We start from the raw sequence: 27,764 nt of genomic DNA, 5'->3' as shown, positions 1-27,764 counted from the left end.
CTAATAAAAAGAGTATTTTATTTTTATAAGAGATTAAAATAATATTTATTAAGGAATAAAAAAAGAGATTTACTATATAACTTTATATATCTATCTAATATATAGTTTATATAACTCTAAATAATATAAAAGTATATTAAGAGGTTTAATATAAATTTTTTAGAGTAAATAGCTTAAGTAGTTAATAAGAGTAATAACTTTCTTCATAGTTTAACTTATTTATAATTAAAAGTTTATTACTATATAGATTATATCTAGTTATTAATAATTAATTATTTATTATTAGTTAATATATATGTATAGTTTACTATATTAAATATTTTAAGAAAAATGCTAAGTAATAATAATAATATAATAGCGCTTAGAATATTAAATTTATAGTTATTAGTAATTATAATAATATTACTATTTAAAAACTTAAAAAACTTATAAGCTAGTAAGTATTATTAACTATATTAAATAAATAATTTAATAATATAGATTATAACGTAATATTATTAGTGAGATATAGAGATATAAAAGATATTACTAAAGTTAATAAAAAATAGAAATATAATATTATATAGTTAGAGCTTTTTAAACTACTATAATATTATAATAATCTATTTTTTAAAAAGATATTAAATTTCCTATTTAAAACTTTTAAGATTTAGATTAATTATTTTATAATTAGTTAATAATTAAACTTATTTAATTAATTTAAAAAAAGTCTATAATTATTATTATTTAGTAAAATAATAAACTATAATATAAATATTTATATTATATATAATGATACTACTTTAACTAATTAGTATTTATTAATAAATCTAATATTAATAAAAATATTAAAGTATAAAAAATTAAATAGATATTAAAAAAGGTTTTATATTTTAAATTATAAAAATTGATTAGTTTTGGAACTTTTATATATAATTTTTATTTATTTTTATGTTAAATAATATCTTATATTTAACTATTTATTATAATATAACTAATAATAGTAGTTTTTTTTATTAACTATAGAAATATTTTATTCTAAAATATAAGTATTTTTTAAAGCTAAAATTTATTATTATTATAAATAACCTCTTTTATTATTATATATTTTAGATTAAAGATTTATATTAAGTATTAAATATTAATTTTAAGTTTTTATCTCTATATTCACTAAATTTTCATTTTATTAAGAAGTATTTTAGTAATCTAAAACAATGTATTAAGAAAATATATTTAAAGTAAAATAAAAATAAAAATAATATTTAGGATTTTATAGAATATCTATATAACTATATTATAGATGCTAAGTATTATTTATTATAGATTAAAAGCTATTTTTACTATTTATTTATTTATTTTAATGAAATAGAATATATATTTAATAGTATTAAATTATGAAAAAGAGGATAAACTATAAATATTAAATATCAGCAAATAATCTAAATCTTTGTTATATAATTATAATAGATCTTAATTATACTATTATAAGATAAAAAATTACTAGATATATAATTATGGCTAGTAAAATTATAAAACATTTAATTGTAAATATATTAGAATATATAAAATGTATTATTATTTATTATTATTATTAATAGCTATATATATATATATATATATATAGTTATATATATATATTAATTTTATTTATATAACAACTAAAATATATTATTAATATTTATACTAATAGTTTATCATAATATAATATTATTATAGTTAGAGATTTTAATTATAACTAACTAAAAAATATTAAATTAGATTATATTATTTATAGATCTAAGATTATAATAATTCTATTATTCTTAAATATATAGAGTAATAATATTAAATCTATAGCTATAAATAGATTTTTCTATAATTAAATATATTATATAAAACATTAACATGGTTTATCAGTCAGCCAGCCAGACCAGTCAGCCAGACGTTTTTTCCCCACATACATAACAACATCTAGTATTTCTCAACCATAACATATTAAATCAACTACTAGTTATCGCTATCAGAATCTCCTGAGGGTTCAACATCTTTAGAACAGGTTCACGCGTTATGCCTAGTCTCACCACACATACTACAGCGTCTCCAAGCTAGCTGGGCTCTCTTTGATAGACCCCCCTCATCATCCTCTTGAGGTGCTGGACGTTTCCCTTTTTGTTTCCCTTCAAGCAAAACCTGAGATTCCTCTATACTAAGTGCCCCTCTAAGCTAGACCTATATTCTTTTAGCCCTCTAGCGCTTAGCAAATGCTATATTTATATCCTTAAAGGTATAAAGCTGATTAATTAAAATAGTGATTAAGTGCGCTATTACTTATGCACCCTTTAATAATTACTTAACTGCAGTAATAATTAGTGTTAATAAGCTTTTTTAATAAGTAGAGATATAACTTTTAATAAAGTTAGACTGTGAGATAGTTTGTTATAGGTTAGAGGGTATTTGTAACTGCTAAGGTGGAGGTGTTGAAGGGTTGGCTATAGGAGGTGTAGGTGTCTGTAAATATATATTAAGCTTTTTGATAATATGGTCTGGGCCCTATGGTGAAATTCTAGCGCCTTAGAAAGCAGACCTGATGTTTTCCTTATTAAAACCTTGTTATAGGCCTAGTGGAAGGTAATAAAGAACTCAGACTTAGTGATATGATTTATAGAGGCTCTGATAAATTAGTTAATTTCATCACTATATATGCGTTTTAAAGGCGAATAAAGGGTAATATTTAATAGCTGTAGTAGATATAATAAATATGCAGGCATACTAATAGTTATAATATTGTTCTGCTTATAGTAATTATTAAATTTAGCTGATAAATAGCTTTTATAGCTATTAATAATAAGCATCTAATAGACACCCTTTATTTAGTTCTTAATATATTTATTAAAGTGTTTAATTTAGTTAAGACCTATCTAATTATCTATCTATCTATTAGCAGTAGGTTTAATCACTTAGTTACCTAGAAAACCTAATTCTATAATCTAACTAATAAGGTGATATACACCCTTAATAATTATAAATAAAGGGATACACTACCTGCCTAAATTAATATATTTAATAACTATAGCCTATTTATAGTTGCTAAGCTGGATAGACTTTGCTTTACTATATTAATCAGCATATATAACCACTATTAACATAGTAATCATACCTATTATAAAGCTAGTTTTATCAAAATTATATAAATCCCCCTCTTAGATGCTATACTTAGCTATTATATTACATAATAACATAAACCACTTTAATATAACCTTAGGATCTTCTTAAAGAGCCTTTTAATAATTATATAGATAATTAAACTTAGTTTTCAGAGCAGGCTGTAAGTCCACAAACCGCCTAGCCCATCGCTTGCTAACAGGCTTACTATTACAGGCTCACAGCAGGAGATTAGCTATATCTTCCACACTGCTGAGGCGGAAAGGAAATCCTCTAGAATCCTATTTAATAACATATTAGAGAAGTGTTTTCTCTTTAATCAGATTAAGTTTATATTATTAGGGTTAAGCTTATTTGTATTGCAGTCAGTTATTCATTCTATTAGCTAAGGTGCTCTTTAGGATACTGTAGGTCTTTGCAGCATGCGAAATGCTTAAGTTATTACCTGCAGCGCGTGTCAATCAGATCGCTTCAATCGCGAGAATGACTTTGTCTTCTTGGGTGTAGATTGGCATTATGGTTGTTGAGATTTTACGCGTCAAAGGTTTAAGTGATTTGGACGTAAGAGTGTTTAGAAAAAAACGTCCGGCTGACTGGTCTGGCTGGCTGACTGATGAACCACGTTAGTTATAAATTAAATTAAATAAATTTAAGCTAAATAATAAAAATAATTAGATTAAAATCTTAAGTACCATAATATCAATAGAGATATATTATTTAGAAAATAATAAAAAAGAAAAGTAATATAATAAAAATAATATAAAATTTAATTATATATATAGTTAACTAAAATTAAATTTAGTTAGAATAATAATATTAATAAAAATAAAATGTTTTAAAACTAAATTCTCTATAACAAATCTTTTGTTTTGTCTTTTAATATTATTATTATTATTTAATAAAAAATATTTTTAAAGCTTTTTATAATAATAAAAAAGCTATATATATATATATATATATTCTTTATAACATAGATTTAAAAACTATTAAATTATTAATCTTAAAACTAGCTTTAATAATAATAACCTTTTTAGTAGTTTTTTAATAGCTTTTTTAATAATAATAACTTAGTAAGCTTTTTTAATAAATATAATAATTCTAATTAATAATAAAATAAAATATTAAAAAAGATTTTTAATAATATTTTATATTACTTATTATATGTATTATTATTTCTATATGTTATTAATAATAAATAATGGATAATATTTAAATAAGTTATTATTTATTTATTAAAATATATAGTAATGCTTAAGAGATATTATAATACTTTTAGATTATAAGACTTAATAAGAATAAATTAATTAAAGCTATTAAAATAGGTTGATTACTAAACTGAAAATATCTATATAGCGTTAAGCAAATTTTTATATATATATAGGGATTATACGTACGTAATTTCAGCAAAAAGGGGGGGCGGACGCTGTCAGTGCAACGGACTGTAGCTCTATGTCTATCGGAGCCGATTTGTGGGCGGGTGGTGATCGACATGCCCCAGCGAGTAGCTTCCCTTTCCCTTTCCCTTTCCCATTTCCTCTTTCAGCCTGACAGACATTTGGGAAGGCCCCGGGTCGCCCGGCTCATACGACTGACTGGTTGGATGTCATGCTACCCTGAGGTAACAGCACCCAACTGTCTACTTCCGAGTGAGGAAGCAATGTGCCTCACTGGACAGCAGATCAGCGGGGTTCCGATGGTAAGGTTACGGCTCCCTTGGGATCTCCTGCCTGTTGCTTGACTGACGACATGGCGGAGAAGGAACCATGCCCCAAGTTGTGGAAAGAGTAGTGTGCAGAAGGAAGCACACCGTCTTCTCGCCTTGCCCGCCATCCCTATTTAGACCCCTCCATCTTCTCGAACATCTCCCACCTCCATCCCAACGACAAACCATTCGCAACCCGTCTTTGGCTAGCCTTGTCCGACAGAACTCGTATTCTCGTAAGGAAGCCATCTTCAAGGTACACCGACGACTCCTCTCCTCAGTATAATACTCAACTTGCCGTCCTCCACTCACGCACATTCCATCTTCATCAGCATCACTTCTCCCCTCTGTCTTTCCAACCCAAACAATCTCGACCCATTCTTCTATCGACAACATGAAGGCCACCGCTGTCTTTGCTCTCCTGGGCGCCGCCCTGGTCTCTGCCCAAGAGACAACGCAGTCTTCACCCTTCTACCTCAAATACGTGCCTCGTAGCGAGCCGTCATGCAAGGGGACCTACCTAGCATCATGCCACTCTGGAGCTGGCCAAGCTGGTCTCTGCCCTGAGCGCAGCACTAATGGCTCCGCGCAAACTCACTCAGAGTACTTCTGGAATATGACCACCAGCTCTAGCCAGCCTACTCTCGGCCCTCTGATTTGGAACCTGCCCATCGGCAACGGTGACCCTGTTCCTACGACTCTGGACCTCCAGCTCCAGTTGGTCAGCAACGGGGCCATTCCCATCTTCTCTCCCGGCACCACGGGCATCTACAGCTTTGGCTTCGACGACGACGACAACGAGCTCTTCATCTACAGTCGCCAGGACGATTCCAAGGCTGTCCCCGACAAGGTCAACTACACCGCGGAAAAGTACTACCGCTGGCACGTCTGCTGGACCTTTGTCGGCAACTACTACTACCAAGCTCTCGTTTGGGTCACTGGTGGTGCACCCGTCAATCCCAGTATGTCTTCTCCTGCTTTGGCATGCTGATTGTTGCTAACATTACCTAGCCTGCCAGGAGGTCCGGGTTTTCCGTGAGGAGGTCTCCAAGTAATCATGTCGGTATGGGGACGCGTAGAAGTGGAAGACCATGGAGCCGATAGAATTGGGCTCGGCGTGGCGAGGACGGCCAAACGCACAACATCATACCCACATCCGTAACTAATACCTAATAAAAACCACACGGTCATGTTGAAATGCGACAGAGTCCAAATGATGTGTGATTGAAGCTGATTACTTTTACCTGAATTATTTCCAACTACGTTAACTACGCTTCGCTTCCCTACAACTCCCTACGCAATACTGCCAAAAACTGGGTATAATTTGAACGTGTAGAATCCCAAACGCCAAACACGCATGCCATGGACATGCCTAAGAGTTTCTGTATCTTTTTGAACGACAAAAGAAAATTCGCTGTATCCACGATGGATCTCGGGCATGCTAAGCCTGCAGCGACGTCGAGCGCTCAACACCAGGCCGCTCAGACTTGCTCGCTGCCTCCGCATCCGCCTCTGCCTCTGCCTGCGCCTCACCCGTCTTGTTCTCGACCAGGGCGTTGTCATCCTTCGTAGTACTCGGCGGGCTCTCCGCAGATTTGCGTCCTCGATCGTTCTCCCCCGACCGCCTCGTGTCGACGCTGTGCCTCGCGGCGGGGCTCTTGCGCTTCTCGTCCGTCTTGCGCAGCTCCTTCTCCGTGCCGACGACGGTGCTGATGTCCTCGCCCTTTCTGAGGGCGGTGAGGGTGCGCTCGGCGATGTCTACGCTCTCAAAGGCGGCGTGGTTGACGCGCTGCTTCTTGGAAGACAGCCGGCCTGTGATGCCCTTCTTCTTCTCCTCGACCTCGAGGGCCTCCATGAGCTCGCGGATGGTCAGCCAGCCCGTGATGACCTCCTTGTCGACCTCGCGCTTGCGGTCGCCGAGCTGTCGCCGCTCCCGCTGGCCCTGGACGATGCGCGCACGGCGGACGACCCGGTCCGGCTGCTTGTGGCGCTCCGTCTGCTTGACGATCCCCTTCAGGGTGTAGCCGACGGGGCTGATGATGGCGCTGAGGTCCTTGAGGACAAAGCCCGTCAAGCCCATGCCGGTGCCCTTGACGAAACCTGTGAAGCCGTCTTTCTTGGCCCCGCGCACGGGCAGGCGGACGAGGCCGGTCGTGCCGTCGTAGATGCCGAAGACGAACTCTTTGCCGGCCGCCTTGAGACCCGAGCGGATGCCCGTCACGCGGGGCGGGCGGCGGACGGTGTCGTCGCCGTAGAGGCGGGGTGCGTTGTGGAAGCCCTGCGCCAGGGCCATGGAGAGGTCGACCGGGGCGCGGGCCAGGGCTGAGGCCGTCTTGCCGACGCCGTCGCCGACCTCGGTGGCGTAGTCTTCGACGGGATTGTCGACCGTCGTGGCGGTTTCGACCGAGGACATGGTGTCGCGGCGGTCGCCCTGTCCGGGCCTTCCAGAAGCTGCGTTGCCGTTTGTTTGAGAGTCCTTCTTGGTACCCTCTTTGGCATGGCCGTTTTGCGCTTCCTGGTTTTCGTTCTCACTGGAATCGCCTTCTTGCCTGTTCAACGCCTTGGGCACTTCTTTCTCGGTCTCCGCGTGCCCGTTGGCTTCCGAGTCCTGGTTCTTTGCCGACGTGCGCTTCTCCCTCATCGCCTTGAGCCTCTTCTTCTTTTCCTTTTTCTCTTTTCGCTTGTGAGATGTCTTTGCCAGCTTGTAGGGGACACTCCCCACACCACCAAACACGTTACCCAACGTCCCGGCGACCGAGCCAGCTACACCGGTGACGGGTTCGCCGGGGCCCTCGAAATCATTCCACTCCATGTGGCGGAGCAGCCGGAGCCTCTTCCACGGAATCTGTCCCTCTTCGACAATGATATCGGCGGCCAGAGCGCTGAGCTTTATGTTCGTCTTCTTCAGGGTCCAGACCGCTGCCCGGTCTCTGAGTACGGAGCAGCGCATGGAGTTCAGACCCTGCAGGTTGAGGTGGTGGTGGAACGAGCGCACCGCGTTCTTGGCGCCATCGCCTTCTAGCTCAATGTCTTTAGCGACCTTGCCAACTGCTTCTTGCGCCTCCTCCGTGAGACAGTACTTGATGCCCTCGGCAAGCTTCTCGGCGGTGAGGTGCTTGTAGGGCACCGCCTCGGGGCCCGCAGAGCAGTTGGAGAGGATGCTGCCCCAGAAATGCTGGTCGCCAAAGAAGGGAACAATCATGGTGGGCTTGCCGCACTTGAGGGCAATCGCAGTGGTTCCGGCACCGCCATGAATGACACATGCCTTGACACGGGGAAAGAGCCAGTCATGGGGTGTGTTCTCCAACATGAAGATGTTATCGGGGACGTCCATCTCGTCTCCTCCGAGACCACCCCATCCCTTCGACACCAAAGCGCGAACCCCCGCCATCTCGACGGCGTCAAAGATCATCTGCGTGAAGTGATCGGCATCATCGACGACAATTGAGCCGAACCCAATGTAGATGGGCTCGTCGCCTGCTTCGAGAAACTTTTCCAAGTCGCTGGGCGGCTCGAACGACGAGGCCAGGTCGAGGAACACGAAGCCAGAGACGTCGATCTCGTCGCCCCAGTCCTGGGGCTTCGGCACGAGGCCAGGGCTCCAGAGGTACGTGAACGGGACGTGTAATCGGTAGGTTGCGCCTGGGGCCCAGAGCGTCGAGACCGGGTCCAGTCCGAGTGCTTTCACTCGGAAGTCGTTGACCAAATCGCCCAATCCCTGCCAGACCATCATCTCAACCAAAGGATAGGAAATGAAGTTTGTGTATCCCGGGTCCACGTTGGACTTTTTGATGCTCGCCAACGGGTGCGGGAACGCTTGTGTCGGCGTGTAAGGGAAAGTGAACATCAGGTGGAGAGGGATACCGAGTGCTTCAGCACAATGGACGTGTGCGAAGCTGGGCGGGTTGGCAATGATCGCGTCGGCAATAAAGGGGTCCCTTTGGCCCATCATCTTGAGGTTGTGGACGTCCTTTTCGTCGTCCGTCGCATTGATACAGGCTCGCCAGAACCCCTCAAACATCTCTGCCATGGCCGATCTTCGCCGGCCAATGTCTCCGGCTTTGACGGCATCGAGAGTGGGGATCATGCCGGGGTTCTTGACCATGAAGGCCATCAACTCGGAGGGGTCGCCACCGACGGAGAAGAACTCGAGGCCGGAGTCCTTCTCAACAAACTCGCGGAACGCCGGATGGGTCGCAATGCGCACCCGGTGGCCGTAGTCCTCCTTTAGAATCTTTCCGATCTTCAGAAACGGCTGTGCGTCGCCACGTGAGCCAATCACCATGATGACAATATTGAGCCGCGGCTTCGGCTCGCGGTCGGTGGCCGTGGTGGCAGATGACAAGCGAGACAGGTCAGGTCGTCGGGCCTCTTCCCCGTCCTCCTGGCCTTCGTGGATCGGTACGACCCTCTTGACGGCGTGGCCCAGAGCTTTGGCGAGATATCCTGTATTTGCCGTCTCCTTGACCGAGATCCTCAGACGGCCATCTCGCTTGACCTTGCCTTTGGTGTTATAATTGTCGTTTCCTACACGAAACCGCCTGTAGCGATCAGCGGACTCTTGTCGACGCCTTGCCTTGGCCCGAGCCTTTTCCTCGGCAGCCTTCTGTTCGGCTGGCGTCCTTGATTCTTCATCATCCGAGGAATCGCTTGAGCTTGTCGAGTCTGAATCTTGCGTGTTCGCCTGCCAGATCGCCTTGTTCAGGTAGGAAGTCCCCGCCCGTTTGGGCACAGTAGGAAACGGTGCATTTCGTGGATTCGTCTTGCGGCCAGGAGCCTCCGTCCTCGATCTTGCGTCCATAGGCGGGCGATCTTGCCCCCCGGTGGAGGCGGACGCCTTCGTCTGCTCGAGAGCTGTCGGGTCTGAGGTTGTCTTCCGGGGCTTGGCCGCTTCTGGTGCCGGTGCATTGGGAAACTTTGCGGACTTTGGTGTCCGGGGAGACGCGGCATCGGTAGGGGAGTCGATCTCGGGAGGCACGTAGGACGGGTAGACAATGTTGTTGTTCCCGTCTCGGAGGACGGCCACTTGCTGGCCGCCGTCGTTGATCTCGTCGATGTGAAGGCTCTCGGTCTGCGGCGTCGAGGCAGCTTCTGAATCTGCCGTCTGGCCCAGGGCCACGTTCGCCGTCGGAAGTGGGTTCGCCATGATGGCGTCGGCCTTCTTAGGCGGTCTTTCGTTCGGGGTTATTGATTTTTAACTGAATATGCTGCTGCGGTCTTCGAGATTTGGTGATGGCGTGGTTCGGGTCAGTCGCAGTGGTTCAGTGTCGCCACGAAGGGGCGGGCTTCCACAACAAAAGAGATTATTGCTCGGAGCGAAGAATGTAACCGCAGAATTCGCGTCACTGGTGTGCTTGGCCAGTTGTCATGCTACCACAGAGATTGACGTACGGCAGAGCCAGGGGGCGTTAGCTGGGGGGAAGTTACTTCGTAGACAACGAGGAGACGGAGAAAATAAGGGAACGCCCTGCGTATTGTCGGCACACGCCAGAGACCTGTTCGGGCCCGTCTCGAGCGCCTCAGTACGGGTGAGTTTCACACCAAAAAGCAAGCTTCTGCAAGCCGGCCGCGCAGTGCTAGCCCGTTTCCAAAGCAGCAGCGAGTCTGAGCTGCTACGAAATTCCAGCCCCTGGCATTATGACATCACCTCCCGATCACACTAAAAGGCTTCGCGGGCTAGCCAGGCCTGCCCAGTGCCAGGGTGGATCCCTGTCAAATGGAAAGTGGCCCTCCGGACCGTGCGCCGAGATTTACATTGGCTGGACCGCATTGGTCCGTGCAGGGGTAAGCGATCTGGTTGGCCGGAGACTCTGTCCCGGACACCACACTTTGAATCAACCCACCACCAATCTCTTGTGTGTTGAACGTTACTGCGTACCATGCCTCACTGACAATACACACTTCGCGCCCATCATCATCACACTGCCGGCCGGTTCTTGTCGGAAAGTGCCAGGCACAAGAGTGACGACTGAAGTTGCAATCTCGACCACAGCGGGCGCTTGAAGACCGGGTCTACATTGCCGGCCGTCTATCTGTAGCAATGTGGATTGGCCCAAACCTCTTGGGATGCGGCGCCACGGAATCTGCACGTCCTGGCCTGTGTCGCCTTCCAGGTTCTCGGCTTTTACGTGATTGCTCGCATGTGTCGTTGGAGGCGCCACAACAAAGATCCACATTTTTGCAATTGGCTTTCGGCAGGCCAATGGGCTGAGCAGATGGGACGTCCATGAAGCATAGCCACGTACCGCCCTCGCCACACTTGACGTCGCGTTCACCAAGCCAAGCTTCTCTCGACGGGGGGCACTTTGGGCGCTTGGCAAGACGGGGCGGAAAGAGTTTCCAACTTGCGAAACAATGCGGCTCTCGGAGGCCCGAACCGGACCCTCAAGGTAGTGTGCGTTCCGCTTGGACTTCATCCATCCCCTCGAAGCTCCTTCGTCACGTCCTGCGTGGGGGATAAGACGACACGTGCGAGCGGTGCCGATGCAATAAGATGAGTCGCCGTCTGTTTGTGTTCTGTAGAATTATCGCCCTTGGAAGGGTTTCAACTCCCACATGAGAGACAGTCTTGCCAAGCTGCCTCTCCTTCAACTAATGTGTGGCCTTCTCAGTCGACCAGAGATACACTTTGTGCGCTGAAGAAACATGTAAAGTATGTCCTCAGACAGCAGCATCGAAACGACAGCACTCGCGCGGGGTCTCGGTTGCAAATTTGAACGTGGAGCAACGTGTCGCGGAGGGGTTCAAAGTGAGGCTGGCTGTCATCGTCGGATGCCACGGGAAGCTCCGATTAGGAACAGGGCTGGAGGAGAAAGAAAAGGTTTAAAGAGAGGAAGATTGCCTTTGAGATGATTGTGGGGGAGTCAGTAGGCGAGTATGATGGATGTGTCCAGTCAACCACGTCCAGCAACGTCGAGCAAAGCCACGGCTAGTTGTCTCGATTAGGATTGCTGGATGGGTGCCGCCACAGCCCTCCCAGTAAGGGACACCGAAAGTATCAACGAGGCCCGCGCCCGCAAAGCCACGATTATTGAGATAGTCACCACCAACCCGCACCTCAGGTAAGCACCGGCGTTGAGCACACATCATCATCGAAGATCACACAAATCAGGTCAACAAGCTTTGGCACTGTGATTTTAGATTGCGTGCTGCTCGTTGCTCAGCAGCTTAGGTGATTCGTAATTCATAAGAAACTCCGTCATGAACCCACGCCCAAAAATGCAAGGCCTTGTATCAGAGAGCAATTCGGCTTGCCGGCGCCGTGGCTCCCTTGATGTCCGGCGGCTGATGAACACGAAGCTTACTGAAGAGGCAGACTCTTTAATCGCATCGTCAAGATGTCGAGTTGCGTGAACACTTCCCCGCCCTGTCCCTGGTCGTCGATCTCCTTCTTTTCCACGGCTGCCTGTAGCGTCTTGGCAGCATGCAGCAGCGGCTCTACGTAGCGCTGCTCGACGGCACCCGGCATGCTCGCTGGTACGAGGTGCTGGAATTCAGTGCCGGCGAATAGGAAGTAGGCAAAGTTGGCGAGTTGCAGGTGGAAGGGGAAGTTCTGCACCCAGTACTCCCAGAGAGCGGTGGCGTCTTGGTCCTTGAGGAAGGCCAGGTTGGGAAACAATGCGTACTGAAGGGTATCAATGGCGTCCGTTGACGCGAATCTGTTTGTAAGCTTGCGTTTATGAGCAATAATCACCTCCTCTCGCAACCATGTTACCGCAGAGGCCTGCAGGGCGGAGAAGATGCAGTTCTCGAGGAGATCCTCCAAGATCTTCAGGCGGTCGTTGTCGTCAGGGTCGTCGTGCAGAACGAGGCCGGCAAGGGTCGTGGCGACATTGCGCACAGTGAGAGATGGATGGAACACCGAAACCAGCGTCAACAGGTGGTGGTAGGGCATGAAGTCACCGTGGCCGTCTGATGGCGATATGCGCTTGTAGTTCTCCAAATACAGCCCCATCACGACCAGGGCCTCTGTCGTTCCCGGGTTGCCCACGATGCGGGTTTGGGGGTCATCGCCGAGGAAGCCCTGCAACAGCTTGTTGTGGTCGGGGAAAATTGTCATCTGCACCTGCTCGTAATCGGCATCAAAGACTTCCGCCGAGAAGAGCCAGTACGCCACAAGGCACCAGACGCCTCCGGTGGAAAGCTTGATGGCGGAGGGGCTAAGGGCATCGGTATCGATGGACAGGGGGCTGTGGACGATGGAACCTTCGAAGATTTCCTTGACAGACAGGTCATGTACTCGAGTTAATCCGAGATCTCCTGCAAGCGCCTAGTTAAATTGTTAGCAGTTCGTCCGTCCGCAACGCTAACATCGGACGAAGGCTTGTACATACCACCAGCTGGCCAACCAGAGCGTCCCTGGCCAAAAAGTCGTCGTCCTCCTTGAAGGCGCGCAACATGCTTTTCCGGATCACGACGCGCTCCGGGTTGTAGAACTCGAGCAGGCGGGAGGCCCATTCCATGCTCGTGCAGTTGGCATAGGCCTCGATTATGCAGGTGATGAAGGACTGCAGTAGCCGCTTCGTGGTGGCCGGCTCGGTTGGCGCGAGTTGTTGGGACTTCCCCGCCTCGGGGTCAGGTGCGTGCTTCGTGGGGTCGCTGGATGTGAAGGGAGTGTTGAGCTTGTTGCTCGACTGGCGAGTGGGCAGAGGCGGTCGCTTTTCGCCTGACAAGGAGCGGATGAGGGCGATGACTGCGGCCGTCATTTCAGGATTGCGGGGATGGTAGGTGCGGTAGACGCTCTGGAGGGTTGTGTGGACGAAGCGAGAGGGCCGCGCGACGTTGAGGCGTTTGTGGAGGATGCTGAGCATGCCGACGAGGTTGACGAATGTGGCCGTGGTCTGGTCGTCGTCCTCGTCGTCTGTGGCATCGTCGACGTTCTTCTCGAGGACCTCGAGGACCTTCAGGATGACCTCGCGCGGGTTGCCCAGCTGCGCAATGGTCTCGAGACACTGCTCGCTCCCTTGGACGGGGACGAGCATCTCGACCAGGTCCCATCCGATGTCCTGGGTGAGCTGTGCATCTTGCAAAATGTCGTTGAGCTCTGGCAGAATCTCAGGAGACAGGACCTCGCCGATGATGGTCAGATAGGTGAAGGTGTCGGTGGCAGGGGGTTTGGACTCGCGCAGCGCCTGTAGGCCCTTTGAGGAGTCTGCCATGGCAGGAGCGGACGGGATGGTGGCGGCTTCAATCATCAGGTCTGGTGTTCTTGTGGCACAAGGATTGACGAAGGGATCTATCTCAATGTGGGCGGGTGCAGAGACGATGGCGAGGGAGGAATGGAAGGTGAAGCAAGATGAAGAAAGAAAAGAAAAGAGGCTGCGCCCTCTACCTGGGTTTCGTCATCGGAGCTTCCTGCGAAGGCTGGCTGGCGCGAGCAAGGGTTCCAACTCCAATTCATTGCCCCCCCACCTCACACGCGCATATAATTAGCACCTTCACTGCAATTCACCCTCTCACAGCCTGAGGATCACAGCCTAAGCAACACGGATACAGCAGCAGCACATCAATCAGGACCCAGATCTGGGACTGGCTGAGGTGAGAGGACCGGCTGGAGCACACTACCTGGCCGGGATGGGGCGGGATGGAATGAGATGGGATGGGTTGGGATGGGGGAACTGGAACTGCGACTGTGACTGGGACTGGGACAGGTGGGAAATGGTGAGGTGCTGCAGGCCCAGAAATGCCAGCAGTGGGCGCAGCAGGAACCCCGCACTAGCCCTGATTCAGTGAGGGAGCCCCGCTGGAACCTGCCCCACCGCTGCTCGTTCAGTGCAGACGTGGCCTGTAACTGACCCCGAGGAGCGCTGTGAAACCCATCGGCACAGTTGGTTCCAGGCCGCAACGCTGGATGTGAACGGTGAGGTGGTTCCGTCCAGTATCCGCCCCGCCACTGGAATACCTCCCTCAGGTCAGTCACAGTGTTGGTTGGACCTGAGGCTGGCGGCTGGCTGGAGCGTCAGGCTTGGCGGTGAGTGTGCCGTTTCGTGCCGTCGAGAGCAGTTTGGGAGGCTGTCGGGTGTTGTCAGGCTTGTCTTGAAGTGGTCTGGCAATTGGCAAGCCTGGCCTGGTCTGGTCCGGGCCTGGGCTGTGCCACGAGACGTGGGTTTCTGTCTCTCAGATCAGGAGAAGTGGCCACTGGGCCGCTTCAGTGCAGCCAGCAGTGTGTCAAGCGCTGGCCTGGCCTGGCATCTTTGGGAGATCGGCTCGAGTCTGGTTTATGCTTGACTATGGAACCTGGAGGCATCCGAACAGACTACGAAACTGGATGGCCCTCAATTCCTTTAATGTGCGGGACGGAACGGAACCCTTGAATCATTGTCGACGAGAGAACCTGGCCCTGCTCCGTGTTGGATAGATGATGGCTCGTCGACTACTATCAATCCGCCGTAAGGTATTAGTTAGTCACCTAAGGGAGGTCACCTATCGATAAAGTCGAGTGTCGTATCGATAACCGCCTTACCTTATCCATCTTTTTTGGAGTGGGGCCCGCTTGAGATAACGGCATGCGCTGCGATAAGACTTGGCAGCAGGGGGCGGCTGGCAGGAGGAGCGGTGCAGTGCAGTGAGGAGGGGGATGGGAGGCGGGAGGTACCCCGTGGTTACGGCTACAACCTCCCGTCCTGAGGTACACACACCTCAAGGCGACTTCCTTTGTGACCTCCTTCATCTGGAGGCTCCCCGTTTGCCTTGGACAACCACATACCTACCTACCTTGCCTACTTTGCACCTCAGTCTCTGACCTGACGGCCAGCATCACGACTACAGCATCAGCAATCCTCCAACGCTTGAACCTCTCCAAAGTTTCCGCCGCCTGCCACGTCGACCCCGCACTCTGCGATAACAGGTCCCTCACTCATTACCACCTCTTTGAGGAGCGGCCCGGTACTTGTCGACGGTCCAGTGGGTCACGCACACGGCCCTGCGCTGTACATCCCGGCGGACCGTCAGAGGCGGGAGTTGGGGAGGTACTTTCCACAGCCTCCCTTCGACACCCAACCACTTGCTCTGGCGCTTGTACCTCTAGGTCTCCGTCACCTTGGGCCTCCAGTCCAGTCCAGTCCAGCACCTCTCTCACCTTACTCACTTCAGGCCCAGGGTCGGATCAGGTGCACCATCCCCGCCTGCCGCTACCAACGCCGCCCTGCCTCGCTCTGACCGACTCTTACCGACCACAGCCTCATCGGACTGGCAGGCCACACCCGAACTCAAGTCAACCTCCTGTCGTCTCATCCCGCAACCTCACCTGCCTCGCCGCAGGGCCAGCAGACACTCTTTTCCTGCCCTTGCCTCTCCAGTTGCCAAACACGGTGCCTCAGCCTGAGCGAGCATGATGGATAGGTTCTACCAGCTCCCCCCGGAACTCCGTGCCACCGTCGTTGAGTCTCTCGTCGACCACTGGCGGTATGCAGATGAGCAAGAGTCCATCGCGCCCTATGCCTCCGTCTGCAAGGAATGGCAGGCCCTCGTCGAGCGATATAACTTCTCTGCTCTGCGTGTCACCCAAGAGAGCCTCGATGAGTTCGACGTCTATATGGTCGGCTCTCGTCGCGGCCTATTGAAACAAATCAACCTCCACGTCCAGCTGCCAAATTACGACAATGATCCCTGCGAAAAGAAGGAGACCTGGGAAGACAAGTTCGAGAACAACATGTGCTTCACCAAAGCCGTTCATGGTTTGTTTCGTTTGATGAGTTCATGGACTTTCAGTGAGGCCTGTCGGGAAGGCGTCGACTTGACTCTGAGTATATCCTCGCCGAGCGATCTGCGCAACGCAAACTTTGAGCTTTGGCAGAGACGCAGATGGAACATCAAAGACATTGGCGAGAAGCGCTTCGCCGACTCGTGGATCGATTTCGTTGGCCACGACGAGGAGTTTGCCCGCAACAACCCGCTCCCAAGGGTCGACGTTATTCGCTCATTCCTGGCGAGCCCTCAGAACCACCGCGCGTTGATGCCTGCCGCCCACGCCGACATCGTGGCCAGGCTGCCGTGCCTGCGGGAAGCATCTTTCGACATTCTCAAAGATAGGAGGAAGGAGACGCGCAAGATACATTTTAACCGTAAGCTGCCGGCGCCGGGTGTGCTGCTCTGCCCTTCACTGACCATGTTCAGAGTTCGCCGGGTCCATGGCGGCGTGGCCGCTCTCTCTGGAGAAACTCACCATTTCTTCCAACACGATATCGTCGTGGCGCCATATCCCCCACGAGACCCTGGCAGAGGCCGACAGCGGTGCCAAGCTCTGCGACAAGCTGCGCAGAGCTGCCCACTTTCTCAAGCACTTGAATATCACCAACGTTGTGCGTATCCGCGAGTTTTTGAAGCCTCACTGGCCCTCCGGTGTCGATGACACGGAGCCATTCGTTCCAAAGCTCTGCGAGCCAGTACACTGGCGCCTCGAGACCCTGAACATATCCTACGGGTCTATTTGGTACAACACGGAATGGCACAAGCAGGGCGACGACATTAACGAGTCTTCTGATCTCGTCGAGTTTCGGCAATGCGTCTCGCTGGCCGCCGCGAGACTGGCTTATACAATGCCCAAGCTCAAACACATGATTATCAAGCAGCGGCCTCTGATGTATGCCGGCAAGCACGAGCTCGAGTATCGCGTCAACGGTGACAAGGCCAGCCTTGTGTGGACGAGCAGTTTTGATTTCAGGCCGTGGGAGCGGACGATGGAGGCTTGGACCGAGGTGGCCAGACGACACGCAGGGGCGAGGCTGGAAGTCCGCACAGTCACGACGCCGTGGCATACGGACGGCAAAGCACCTCATCTCCCGTCTCTCACTTTTTAGAATTTTTTTGGTCTTTTTTTCTTTCTGTTGTTTCGATTTTGATTGGGAGTTTGGAGTGACAAGGTTTGTGGGTGGCTTGCATCGCTTGGCTTTTGATACCCGGGTCATGACGAAGGGCACGCTGGACAGAGGCTGAGAACACACGAAAGTAAAGCATGATGATCATAAAGACGTCCGTTCTACGATAGATAATTTCATACGACGAAACACGATTCAAGATTTGACCATGTCTTGCGATGTAAGACTTGAGGTGTCGACTTGGGGAATGCACGCGAGTCTCACCTCACCACGTGAAGTGAGCTGCTTAGGGGATGACGTCGGGGTCGGTGCGTTTAATCAATATGAATCGTGTGCTTGGACTTTGAGATCCAGGCAAATACGGCCTTGGGCACATTAACGACTTATAATGACGACGTCTCACAAGCGGTTGAATACACAGCAAGATCACCAGCGAAAAAAGCGCAAATTGAAGTAGTGAAAGTATTTCTTTTGCAGTCTCATGTCCAATGCTATTTGTCCCAATCGAAAAAAGAACCCCAACGCCTTTGCCTAACGCCCGATTCCAAAAAGGTACCCCCGCCCCCAAAACCGATGACATCGCACCAGTGTATACACACATCTACATTTTGATACATGTGTTGTTGTTTTTCCTTTTTTACCCATCTCGCCATGAAACCCGATCCCGTCTCGTTTACTCGTCATCTTCGTCGACCTCGACGACCCGCTTCTCTCCCCAGCTGTAGCGCTTGCGCGTCCTGAGCATCCAGCTCCAGTGGGCCCACGGATCTTCGGCAAGCTTCGACATCTCAATCACGTCACCGTGGCCCTCCCACAGCGTGGTCAGGCCGTACTCGATCGCCAGCCGGGCGTACTTTGTCGCGAGCCACGGCTCGCCGATGCCGTTGTACTCGATCGCGGCGAGCGTGTACGCCTCGCTGAGCAAGCTCCAGTTGTGCTCCTGCTCGTACAGCGAGATGAGCAGCTCCGCCATCTGGGGCGTCGCGCGGGAGGCCGGGGTGTAGTCGTTGAACTCCTCGCGCAGCAGGGCGATCTGCTCGATGCGCAAGTCTGAGGCGTCCGTCTTGAGGCGCGACTGGGTGCAGTGGTGGCAGGAGCAGTGGAAGCCCCAGGTGCCGTGGAGGCGCTCACGACGGGCCTTGCGGGTCTGCATGGGGTCGATGTAGGAGAGGGTGAGCTCCTCGCCGGGCATGATGTCGCGGATGGCGGTGGTGCGCTGGGTGAGGGTGCGGGGGTCGAACCAGTAGTCCACGTTGGGACGGCAGTCGTGGTTCATGCGGGAGGCTTTGGTGATGTGTTAGCTTTCATTCATCAGATCATCGAGGGACGTAGACTCACTGTTGACGAATACGGCGTAGAAGTCGTCGTCACGCTTGGCGTCGTCCATCTCGACATCAAATGAGTTGGTCACGAGGATCTTGTCGACCATCGACAGGTGGTCGCCCTGGTACCCGTGGGCAGACATGTTCATGAACTGGCTGCGGTGGTTGAACGGGAGGTAGTCCACCGCGTGGGCCTGCATCTTCTTCATCTCCGCAGGTGGCACATTGGCGAACGCGGCGTAGTCGATGAGCAGACTGGCCGTCTCCTTGACAATGATCTCGCCGCGCTTGATGGGTACAGTAGCGACCAGGCCGTAATCCTTGCCCGGAACCTTGGCGACATGATACTTTTGTAGGGGCTGGTTGGTGCCCTCCAGAGACTCGGGTTTCGTGAATCCCCAGCTGCGGGTGATGTGTGCCGCGCGCTCAGCGTCGGTGATGATGGAAATGCCCTTGTTGCCGTAGGTTTGGCTGTGGAAGATGCAGAACTCGAGAGAGTCGGTGCCGTTCTTGAAGCAGGGAGACGTTTTCGTCCAGCTGAAGCTCGTGGCGGAGCCCTTGAGCGGGTTCTGGGCCTCGTCAGAGTGTGAGAGGGTGAGGCCGTCCTTGTTGCGGCAGACCGGGTTGCTGGAGGACGCTGCCAGCAGTTGCGAGGAGATGCAGATCTCGTCGGGGCGGGAAGAGATTGAATCGCGCAGGGCGGCAAGGGTGGAGCCGGCGCCCAGGAGGATGAGTGAGGGCTTCATGATGGGGAGAGGGAGCTTTGTGTCGTTTGGATAATTACAAAGAAGTTTCTCGATTGTGATCTACACAACGCAACGAAGAGATGGACTAGAAGAGGAAAGATGGAATGGAAAAAGAGACGTGACTTCGTCCCATTAATCTATGCTCGGAACCCCAACCTGACTTCTGCTGCTCATGAGTAGGTCCGGTTGTGTGCGGGATATGGGATAATATAGAGTCTGGGTTGATCATTAAGAGCAAAAGCGTCAGGACCCTTGGCGCGCTTCGACTTGAAGCATGGCGGGACGGGGTTCGAGCTCGGCGCTGGGCTGGGCTGGACCAGCGTTTGGGATGCTCGCGGGGGGTCAGCAAGGGCAGCAGGCAAGCAACCTTGGAGGCTTGCAGCAGTAGCAGCAGTAGCAGCAACAGTAGCAACTGTGGATGGGATACTGGAGCAGGATTGGCGATGGCGATGCTCGTGTGGGTGCGGGAAGACGTGACAAGGTCCGCGAGCTTCGTCAACCCCGGAACCTGGGAAAAGTTTGGTAAGCCGTGTGCCGTCTGTGCCTGGGGGGTTTGCGTGAGTCTGTCTGTCTTCTGTCTGCGCACCCATTTGTTCATTCGCTGATCGTTCCTGGACATCTTGGGTTAGCGATTGCTACTTCGTACAGCATGTTCGTTGGATCCGCTCCGGATCACATCCTTTCGTCTTGTCTTGGTCCTTGTCTCCTCCTGGCGCTGGCCGTGGCCCCCGTAGCAATCTCCAGATTTCCCAAAAGACCCAAGATGTGACGGGCCCCTCGGGTAACGCTGACCAGAAGTTGTAACGAAGGCGAAGGGAGGGAAAGGCTAGGCGAGTCGCGACCAGCGTGGCAGGGCCGTAGGAGCCGTTCAGGCCCCGGCCCAATGGGACGCTGGGGTCGTTTGCATCGTTTGAGGTGCTGGAACCGGGGCGCGGCGTGCCTTGGGCGGGCTCTTTTGTTTCTTGTGTCAAGATCCTCGTTGATGGGCGTTCGAGGGGGTTGTGCGGTCGTGTCAGATGTGTAGCAGATGACCCGTTCCCACCCTCTGGCTCTCTGCCTGTTGGCCGTACTGTCTGCAGCGTGCTCTCTGCGTCTCTTCCAATGCGATCCAGCATGTGTGGGGTCGGGGGAAAAGGGGGCCCGTTGCAGATCCAAGGGGGGAACGTTCTGTGACACAAGCACCTTTCTTATTAGGCGAGAGTGACATTTTGGCTGCAGGTGCTGCAAGCTAAAAGATGCTAAGCACTGGAGCTAAGGGCACCCTGGCTCCCCCTTCCCTGCATAGGGCAATGTTTCCAAACGGCTTCTGTGGGAGGATTTCAGGCGCAGCGCTGCGAGACAAAGCAGGCACCAAGGAGAGTCGAGCAAAATGTTCCCGAAAGAGTAGCATGTCCTCTGCACACTGTCGAATGTTCGTGGTTTAAAGTTAAATCTAAAAACACACACATATGAACAATCCCGATGCATGCATCTTGGAGCAGATTGTCTCTGGTCCGATGGGTCCACCGTCTCGTCATCTTCGTGGTGGAGAGTTTCCCCCAAAGGCGGGATGTGCATGGAAGGAGAATTAACACGAACGAATTATCAGAGACGGAAGATCAAGATGCAGGTCGATGACTTGTTCCTGGAACTAGATGCCACCGAGATTGTCAAGGAAACTTAAGACGAGGACCGCGGTTGTGCATGTCAGGGCAAATCCGTGCCAAAGGCCATCGTGGCGGCTAAAACGCACCCCTACAGCTGCACTTGGACTTGTTCGTGCCGCTGTACCCTGCGCCGCCTTCGACGTGCCGCTCCTTTACAAATAATGGTTTGCTGCTGGCTCCAGTCCGTCGGTAGTTCCTGTGCCTTATTGTGTGGAGTGGTTCCACAAACCAAATTCCAGGCGAGCTGTCGCGTCTTGTCAAATTGCTTGGCTCCAGTTGGTGATTAGATGCTGTGTGACAGCTGAGCTGGCGAATCATCAACCTTATTGCTCCTGTGACTAGGTACCACCGGACCGGATTACGGTGTTCGAATCCACCGTTCGGAGGCCGACCCGGCCCAGGGTGGAGACACACTCGGAGAACAACACCCCCGTGAGATAATGACGTCTAAATGAACTACAAGGCATGACAGGAAACAGAACACTCAGTTTTTCGGCTTCTCCTCCAGCACCCCGCCTCTCTTTCTGAACTGGTCTGCAACGCTCTCCATCTCCACAGCAGGGAACCGCGGGTCCTTCTGCCACGGCAAGAAGTCGCTACTAGCTACCATCCACCTCAGAACCACGCTCTCCATCCGCCGTCTCACGTCCTGGTACTCGGCGACCTCGGCAAGATTGTGAAGCTCGCCGGGATCGCCCGCGCGGTCGTACAGCTCCGCCGGCTCGTACAGCCTGTAAATAAACGTCCACCGCTTGTCGCGGCACGATACGCTCTTGCCCACGACGGTCGTGTCCTCGTGCTGCAGCGCGGCCTTGATGTCGTACGGATACGGCGCCTGCTCGAGCAGCGGCTCCTCGCTCGTCAGAAAGCCGCCCTCGGTGAAGGCGAACTCCTTGTGCCTGATCACGTCCCCATTCGCGTCCCTGCCCGCCGACGTCAGGATTTCCGCCAGCGACGTGCCGCAGTGCGGGAAGTGCTCCCCGATGCCGGCAAACTGGAACACCGTCGGGACCAGGTCGACCATCTCCGCCATCTCGTCGTAGACCACGCCGGCCGGCAGCCCCGCGCCGCCGACGATGAGCGGCTCGTGCGTGAGCGAGTCGGAGAGGCCCGAGGGCCACTTCTCAATCATGCCGTGGTCGCCGAGGTACTCGCCGTGATCCGTGAAGAAGAGCGTCACGGTGGAGTTCCAATGGCCGAGGGCCTTGGTGCGCTCGACCACGCGCCCGAACTGGTCGTCCAGGCGGGAGATCATGCCGTAGTAGGTCGCCATCACCTCGGCCCAGATTTCGGGGTTGGCGCGATGAGTGCCGTAGCGTTCGCGGTTCAGCTGCATGTACCGCGGCTCGTAGCCCGTCTGTTCGTAGTGTTAGTCAAGATGTTATCCCCCCTGGATGATACATCCTCGCAGATAACCACATACCTTGTCCGAGGGTTTGGTCGGCTGTCCCATCTCCCCGCGGTTGTACATTGAAAAATACGGCTCCTCCACCTGGAACGGGCAGTGCGGGAAGATGAGCGGCATGAAGAGAACCCACGGCTTGTCCGTCGGCGGGTGCTCCAGCCACTTCAACGCCCCCTTGACGACCGCATCGTCATAATCCAGAGCCTCGTTGGGGTTCCTCAGCCCCTTGTAAAAGAGCCTCTTCCAGATGTCCTCCTTGTCCTCCGGCTCCGCCCTGCCGCCGCCCGCAAAGCGCGGCACGAACTCGGGGGTCTCGAGGAAGCCGTACTCGTCCAGGGACATCTCCGTCACCGTCGGCGCAAAGGTGTCGCCGCGGGGCGCGAGGCAGGCGACATGGTACCAGCCCTTTTCCTTGAGGGAGCGGAACAGGTTCGGCTCCCAGGGCTTGATGAGATTCTCGAGGGAGCGGTGGCCCGAGACGTGGGGGTAGTTGCCGGTGAACATGCTGCAGCGGGACTGCGTGCAGACGGACGCCTGGACGAAGCAGTTGGTGAATCGGGTGCCCTCCGCGGCGAAGCCGTCAATGTGCGGCGTCTTGACGATCTGGCGGTTCTTGTTAGTGCGGTGAAGATGAGGAGGCGAGAAGGGAGCAGTTCACCTTGTTACCGTTACAGCCTAGTGAGTCGTAGCGGAGCTGGTCTGGCATGAAGATGATGAAGTTGGGCTTGTCCACCTTCAGCCCGCTGGGCTTTGGGGGCAGCTCATAGGGAGGAGGAATCTCGGAAGACGGAGCCATGATGGCGACGAGCAGATGTGCAAGACGGCCTAATGATGAGGATTGAGACTTGAACAACACTCGTAGAGGCGAGGACGGCTCGGTGGAGGGCCACAAGTCAAGATATAGGCGACCACGAGGTCGACCCCGCGACGATGCCGTATCCACGTCTGTGACATGCTAACCCACTCGTCATCTCAATTGAAGATTGCGACTGGTTGATGCGGCGTTGAGAAGGCGATGCGCATCGAGAGGTCGCACAGCCGATACCCGGGGATGTTATCCGGCGAGATCCGGCGAGAGTGGGGCCTGAGAACTGGGTCCAAGCATGTCGAGTTGGTGTGATCTGATTCGGGGTTGTCGACGATCTCTGCGATAAACCACCGATATGTCACCCGGGTGCCATGATCAACACTGTCAGTTTGCAGCCTTGTAGATCCGTCAAATAAGCAACATCAACTACCTGCGGTCGGACTTGCAAGACGAGCGAGGTTTCTGTGCGGCGATTCTCTCTCTCGACAACTAATCTATGCCAAGGACACCAAGGCGGCTAGCCAGCGAATGACGCGAGCTTTATCGTTTGAACGTCTCAATTCAAAGCTAGCCGCCAGCGGTTGCCCACGTTGCATCAGCAAGTCACAGCATCACCAGAAGCAGGTAGATCGAGAACGGTGGAATTATACAGCATTAGAGAATACGGGTATTCTACAGCCCGACGATCGCCTCCACCACACGGTGAATCCTAGTTCACACCGCGGGACAGGCCTCCCGGGGTAGTCGTTAAGTTTATATGTACGTGATGTTTTGCGCCCAGAGCCATATCCAAAAAGTCCGATGCACTACAAACGCCGCAAACGCAAGCCGGACCTTCCGTCTGCGGGCGGTGCATTGAATCCAGGTCGTCGGTGCGCAGGGTATAAAGTGTGTGTCGTCGAACGCCATGCCATGAGAAAATTGCTGAATGCTTTTGTACAGCGGGTGCCGATCTGTACAGATTTTGTCCGGGCAGATGGGACACTTGAAGGTGTAATTCCGGTGAAAGTTGAAAATCGAGCGTAGAGAAGCTTAGTTGAAACGCTCCTTCTCGCGGAGACCGCCGATCGAGTCCATGTCGACGGAGTAGAATTGCGACTTGCTGTCCTTCTCGTAGGCAGGGAGCTCCTCGCGGACGGGCTCGAGGCCGACTGAGCCGCCGTCACCGACACGGACGACCAACACGCGGCCGCTCTTGCGACGGCCACCCTCGTCCTGCTCATCGGGGAAGGTGATGTGGATCTCGGGAACGTTGTCGGGGGAGTGAGGGGCGGACGCGGGGTTCTGGAGCATGGGGGAGCGACCGTTCTCTCCGCCGATGTACAGGACGCTTGAGCGGCCGTCCTGACTTGTCTGAATGGTAAGGTTGTGGTGGTTTCTGACGCTCTTGACCTCCTGGTAGGTAGGAAGCATCTGCTCCTGCATCCTTTGTTGCCTGCGCATACGGCGCATGAGGAAGAGTGTGGAGATGAGGAGGAGGGCGAAGAAAATGAGGGCGAGGACGACGATCATGAGGTTGAGCATGTCGCCGCCGTCGTCGTCGCCGCGACGGACAACGATGTGGGAATCGCTGCGGCGGACAACGGGGGAGTTGTTGCGGGAGATGAGGTTCTGGATGGAAGGCATTGTGGCGGCTTCGTGACGCTTGGTATTAATTACTGAGAATATCCCTTTTGGTGGAGTTGGCCGGAGGCGGGGAAGGGAGCGGTATTCGAGGTAATTATTGAAGAGGGAACGAAACTATCGGGCGAGATCATGTTAGCATCGCGAAGGACGGAGGGGCTTGTTGCGCTGGCTGTGTTGTTTGATGGTGCGGCGGGCGGGCAACCGAGACATTCTGGAGCATTGTGAGGCAACACACAAAGGGGGACCGCATTCCGAGTCTCCCTTCTTTCACCGGCCAACGGCCAACGCAATGCTCCAGACGTTCGGTAGGGGTCCCAGTCCCAGAAGAAGGTGTGTCTCGTGGGGGATCGAAAGGGGTGGTGGGTAGGGTCGTTGGCTAAGGTCTCGAACATACGTAAGGGATAAAGTCCTCTCTCGGTGGTGGTGGGCCGTCAGAAGTAGTCGTAAAGAATGCGCTTGTCTTTCGTGTCGTGTGTGTATTTTTGGATGGGTTGGTATGGTATTTTCTTGATCGGAGGATAGTAGCGGAATTAACGATAGGACGGAAGACAGCCGAGTGAGTGAAGAGCTGGAATTCCAAAGGGACAAGATTAAGGGAATGACTGTATTGGGGTAGGTGCTAATAGAGAGCGAATGACAACACGGTCCTGCAACGGTAACAGCAAGGACGACGACGATTGAACAAAGTTGTTGAAGGAGAGGGAAGGGAAAGAAGAGGAGAAGAAGAATCCGGAAGGGAAGTAAGGAAGGATATGTCCTGGAAAATGAGCGACCAGGGGGTGTGGTTCAGCCAGCATGCAGCCATGGCCAGCCGGGTCCAGAAGCGGTGCTGGCGCGGGTGCGGTGTGGTGGTTCCATCCAATCCGTCCAGGGCACCTCTCCTAGAGTCCTCTGAGCCTGGCGGCCTGCTGGGGAAAAAAAAGGTGTGTGCCGGGTTCTGGGCTGGCTGGGTGGTAGCGCTGGGATTGGGACTGGGAAGAGACACTGGGGCCAAGCAGGAATAGGAACGAACGATGGAGCCATTCCTTTCCTGGGCAGGCACACTTTACGGGTACGCATGGGAAGATTCATTGGTGCTATTCACGCTCGGCATGTGGTAGTGGTAATGTAAGGTACGGCGCAATGCTGCAGCACCAAGTGACGGAGGTGCATAACATGGACAGACAGCAAGCACAACACAGGGCGGGCGGGCGGCTGACAGGGGGGTCTACTTTGTAATGATCCTACATGTTCTTTTTGGGATGTTAGTTTTGATTACCACTTTGCAACCCAGCAGCAATCCGCACAAATCAAGGACAGAGAAACTGCCCGGCACGGCATGGCATGGCAGGCCACCTCGTCATCCAGGACTAGCTGGCTACCTTAGGTCTACTGCGGTAGGACACGAGAGGACAGCCGCCAGCCAGCGGAGCGGAAGTTGGCATCTCCTCTTGCAGCTTGCTCTCTCTCTCTCCTCTCCTCTCTGCTCCCACCTTCCCTTCCTCGGAATCCATAGTTCGGTCCCCATTGAAAACCATTGAACCATTGGCACAGTGGACCCGGCCCCGGGCCAATTCTCCATTCGCGGCCAGCACAGCCCATGGACGATGGACTCGATGGAGGGGGATGGGGAGCAACGGTCCAAGATTGAGCGCATCTGACAGGCGCGAGCGATTCGTCAACGGGCAGCTGCAATTTCCGCCATTGACCAATCGCCGCAGACTGTGCCTGGAAAGAGCGGGGCCGCCCTGGGAGACGCCACGAAACGGCGCTGTCCATTGGCCCGCCGTTGGCCGTTTGTGAACCAAGCTCATTGACCCCCTGCAGGGGTAAGTGGCCCGTGGGCACTCGCGAGCTCGTGTGATCCTGGTCGCCTTCTTTCCTTCTCCTTTGCAATTGCTCCTCACCACCCACTCCTGTCTCTCGCTCTCTGTGTCTGTCTCTCCGCTCGGCTCTGGCCAGTGTCGTGCTCGTTGTGCCTGCGTGGCTGCATCTGCAAGCAACGCAACTGCCAATGCAGGCTCAGGCTCAGGCTCAGGCTCAGCTCCCCTTTTACCGGCGGGTGCCTCTGCTCTGCAATCTGGACTCTCGCAAATCAGCATCCACTGTGGACTCGTCATTTGTGGAGCCCAAAAGTCCAACACGCCGCCTAGCGTCGTGATGCCGTCCATTTCGAGAAGGCAGGAGCGTCAGCAACAAACAAACAAGTCCAAAAAGAACAACAACCGCCCACGAATGCCACAATCTTCCGAGCCAATCCCGACTCCTCCCCCTCTTTGCCCACGCCCGATGCTGCAGCCATCATCCATGACCGCCACCTTCCATCGCCTTGGTTTTTTTTATTTTATTTTATTTTTTCTAATCCCTCGTCCACGGCAGCATGGCACTTCTCTCGAATCGAATCTCCTCCGGTCCCGAGCCTCGTTTGGACGACTACCGACCCCCTCCTCTCGCTTCCCCTTCTCGCCTCGCCTCACATCGCCTCGCTTCCCCCTTCGCCCTTCTCCGTGGCACCTCATCTGCCATCCTAAGTCCATGGGCACCACGCCGGCGCTTACCCACTCGATCTCGACCCAGGTCGTGGCAAGCACGATA

General features: G+C 51.6%; 7 protein-coding genes across 7 annotated transcripts; 2 read left to right on the top strand and 5 right to left on the bottom strand.

Annotated features, from left to right (window-relative positions):
* Positions 1–5,216: 5,216 nt before the first annotated feature.
* CGCA056_v001358 (uncharacterized protein) lies at positions 5,217–5,877 on the top strand (the record flags this gene model as incomplete). The annotated part of the gene is made up of 2 exons (XM_037316618.1): positions 5,217–5,784; positions 5,834–5,877. 2 exons carry the CDS (start codon positions 5,217–5,219, stop codon positions 5,875–5,877), a joined length of 612 nt encoding a protein of 203 aa, XP_037185581.1.
* Positions 5,878–6,263: 386 nt separating this feature from the next.
* UGT80B1-2 (Sterol 3-beta-glucosyltransferase UGT80B1) lies at positions 6,264–9,968 on the bottom strand (the record flags this gene model as incomplete). The annotated part of the gene is made up of 1 exon (XM_037316617.1): positions 6,264–9,968. The coding sequence occupies one exon, from the start codon at positions 9,966–9,968 to the stop codon at positions 6,264–6,266; it is 3,705 nt and encodes a 1,234-aa protein (XP_037185715.1).
* A 2,154-nt stretch (positions 9,969–12,122) lies between these two features.
* Positions 12,123–13,980, bottom strand: CGCA056_v001356 (uncharacterized protein; the record flags this gene model as incomplete). Its single annotated transcript, XM_037316616.1, has 2 exons — positions 12,123–13,091; positions 13,156–13,980. 2 exons carry the CDS (start codon positions 13,978–13,980, stop codon positions 12,123–12,125), a joined length of 1,794 nt encoding a protein of 597 aa, XP_037185585.1.
* Positions 13,981–16,154: 2,174 nt separating this feature from the next.
* Positions 16,155–17,619, top strand: CGCA056_v001355 (uncharacterized protein; the record flags this gene model as incomplete). The annotated part of the gene is made up of 2 exons (XM_037316615.1): positions 16,155–16,884; positions 16,937–17,619. The coding sequence occupies 2 exons, from the start codon at positions 16,155–16,157 to the stop codon at positions 17,617–17,619; spliced, it is 1,413 nt and encodes a 470-aa protein (XP_037185584.1).
* A 691-nt stretch (positions 17,620–18,310) lies between these two features.
* Positions 18,311–19,705, bottom strand: set5-0 (SET domain-containing protein 5; the record flags this gene model as incomplete). Its single annotated transcript, XM_037316614.1, has 2 exons — positions 18,311–18,921; positions 18,976–19,705. 2 exons carry the CDS (start codon positions 19,703–19,705, stop codon positions 18,311–18,313), a joined length of 1,341 nt encoding a protein of 446 aa, XP_037185583.1.
* Positions 19,706–21,835: 2,130 nt separating this feature from the next.
* On the bottom strand, positions 21,836–23,552 carry CGCA056_v001353 (Arylsulfatase; the record flags this gene model as incomplete). The annotated part of the gene is made up of 3 exons (XM_037316613.1): positions 21,836–22,708; positions 22,775–23,359; positions 23,415–23,552. The coding sequence occupies 3 exons, from the start codon at positions 23,550–23,552 to the stop codon at positions 21,836–21,838; spliced, it is 1,596 nt and encodes a 531-aa protein (XP_037185590.1).
* Positions 23,553–24,596: 1,044 nt separating this feature from the next.
* Positions 24,597–25,190, bottom strand: CGCA056_v001352 (uncharacterized protein; the record flags this gene model as incomplete). The annotated part of the gene is made up of 1 exon (XM_037316612.1): positions 24,597–25,190. The coding sequence occupies one exon, from the start codon at positions 25,188–25,190 to the stop codon at positions 24,597–24,599; it is 594 nt and encodes a 197-aa protein (XP_037185589.1).
* Positions 25,191–27,764: the final 2,574 nt, after the last annotated feature.

Source organism: Colletotrichum aenigma, assembly GCF_013390185.1.
Source record: "Colletotrichum aenigma strain Cg56 chromosome Unknown KSG_Cg56_contig01, whole genome shotgun sequence".
Lineage (NCBI taxonomy): Eukaryota > Fungi > Ascomycota > Sordariomycetes > Glomerellales > Glomerellaceae > Colletotrichum > Colletotrichum aenigma.
The sequence above is the reverse complement of the archived record's forward strand: the minus strand, read 5'-3'. Positions and strand labels throughout refer to the sequence as shown.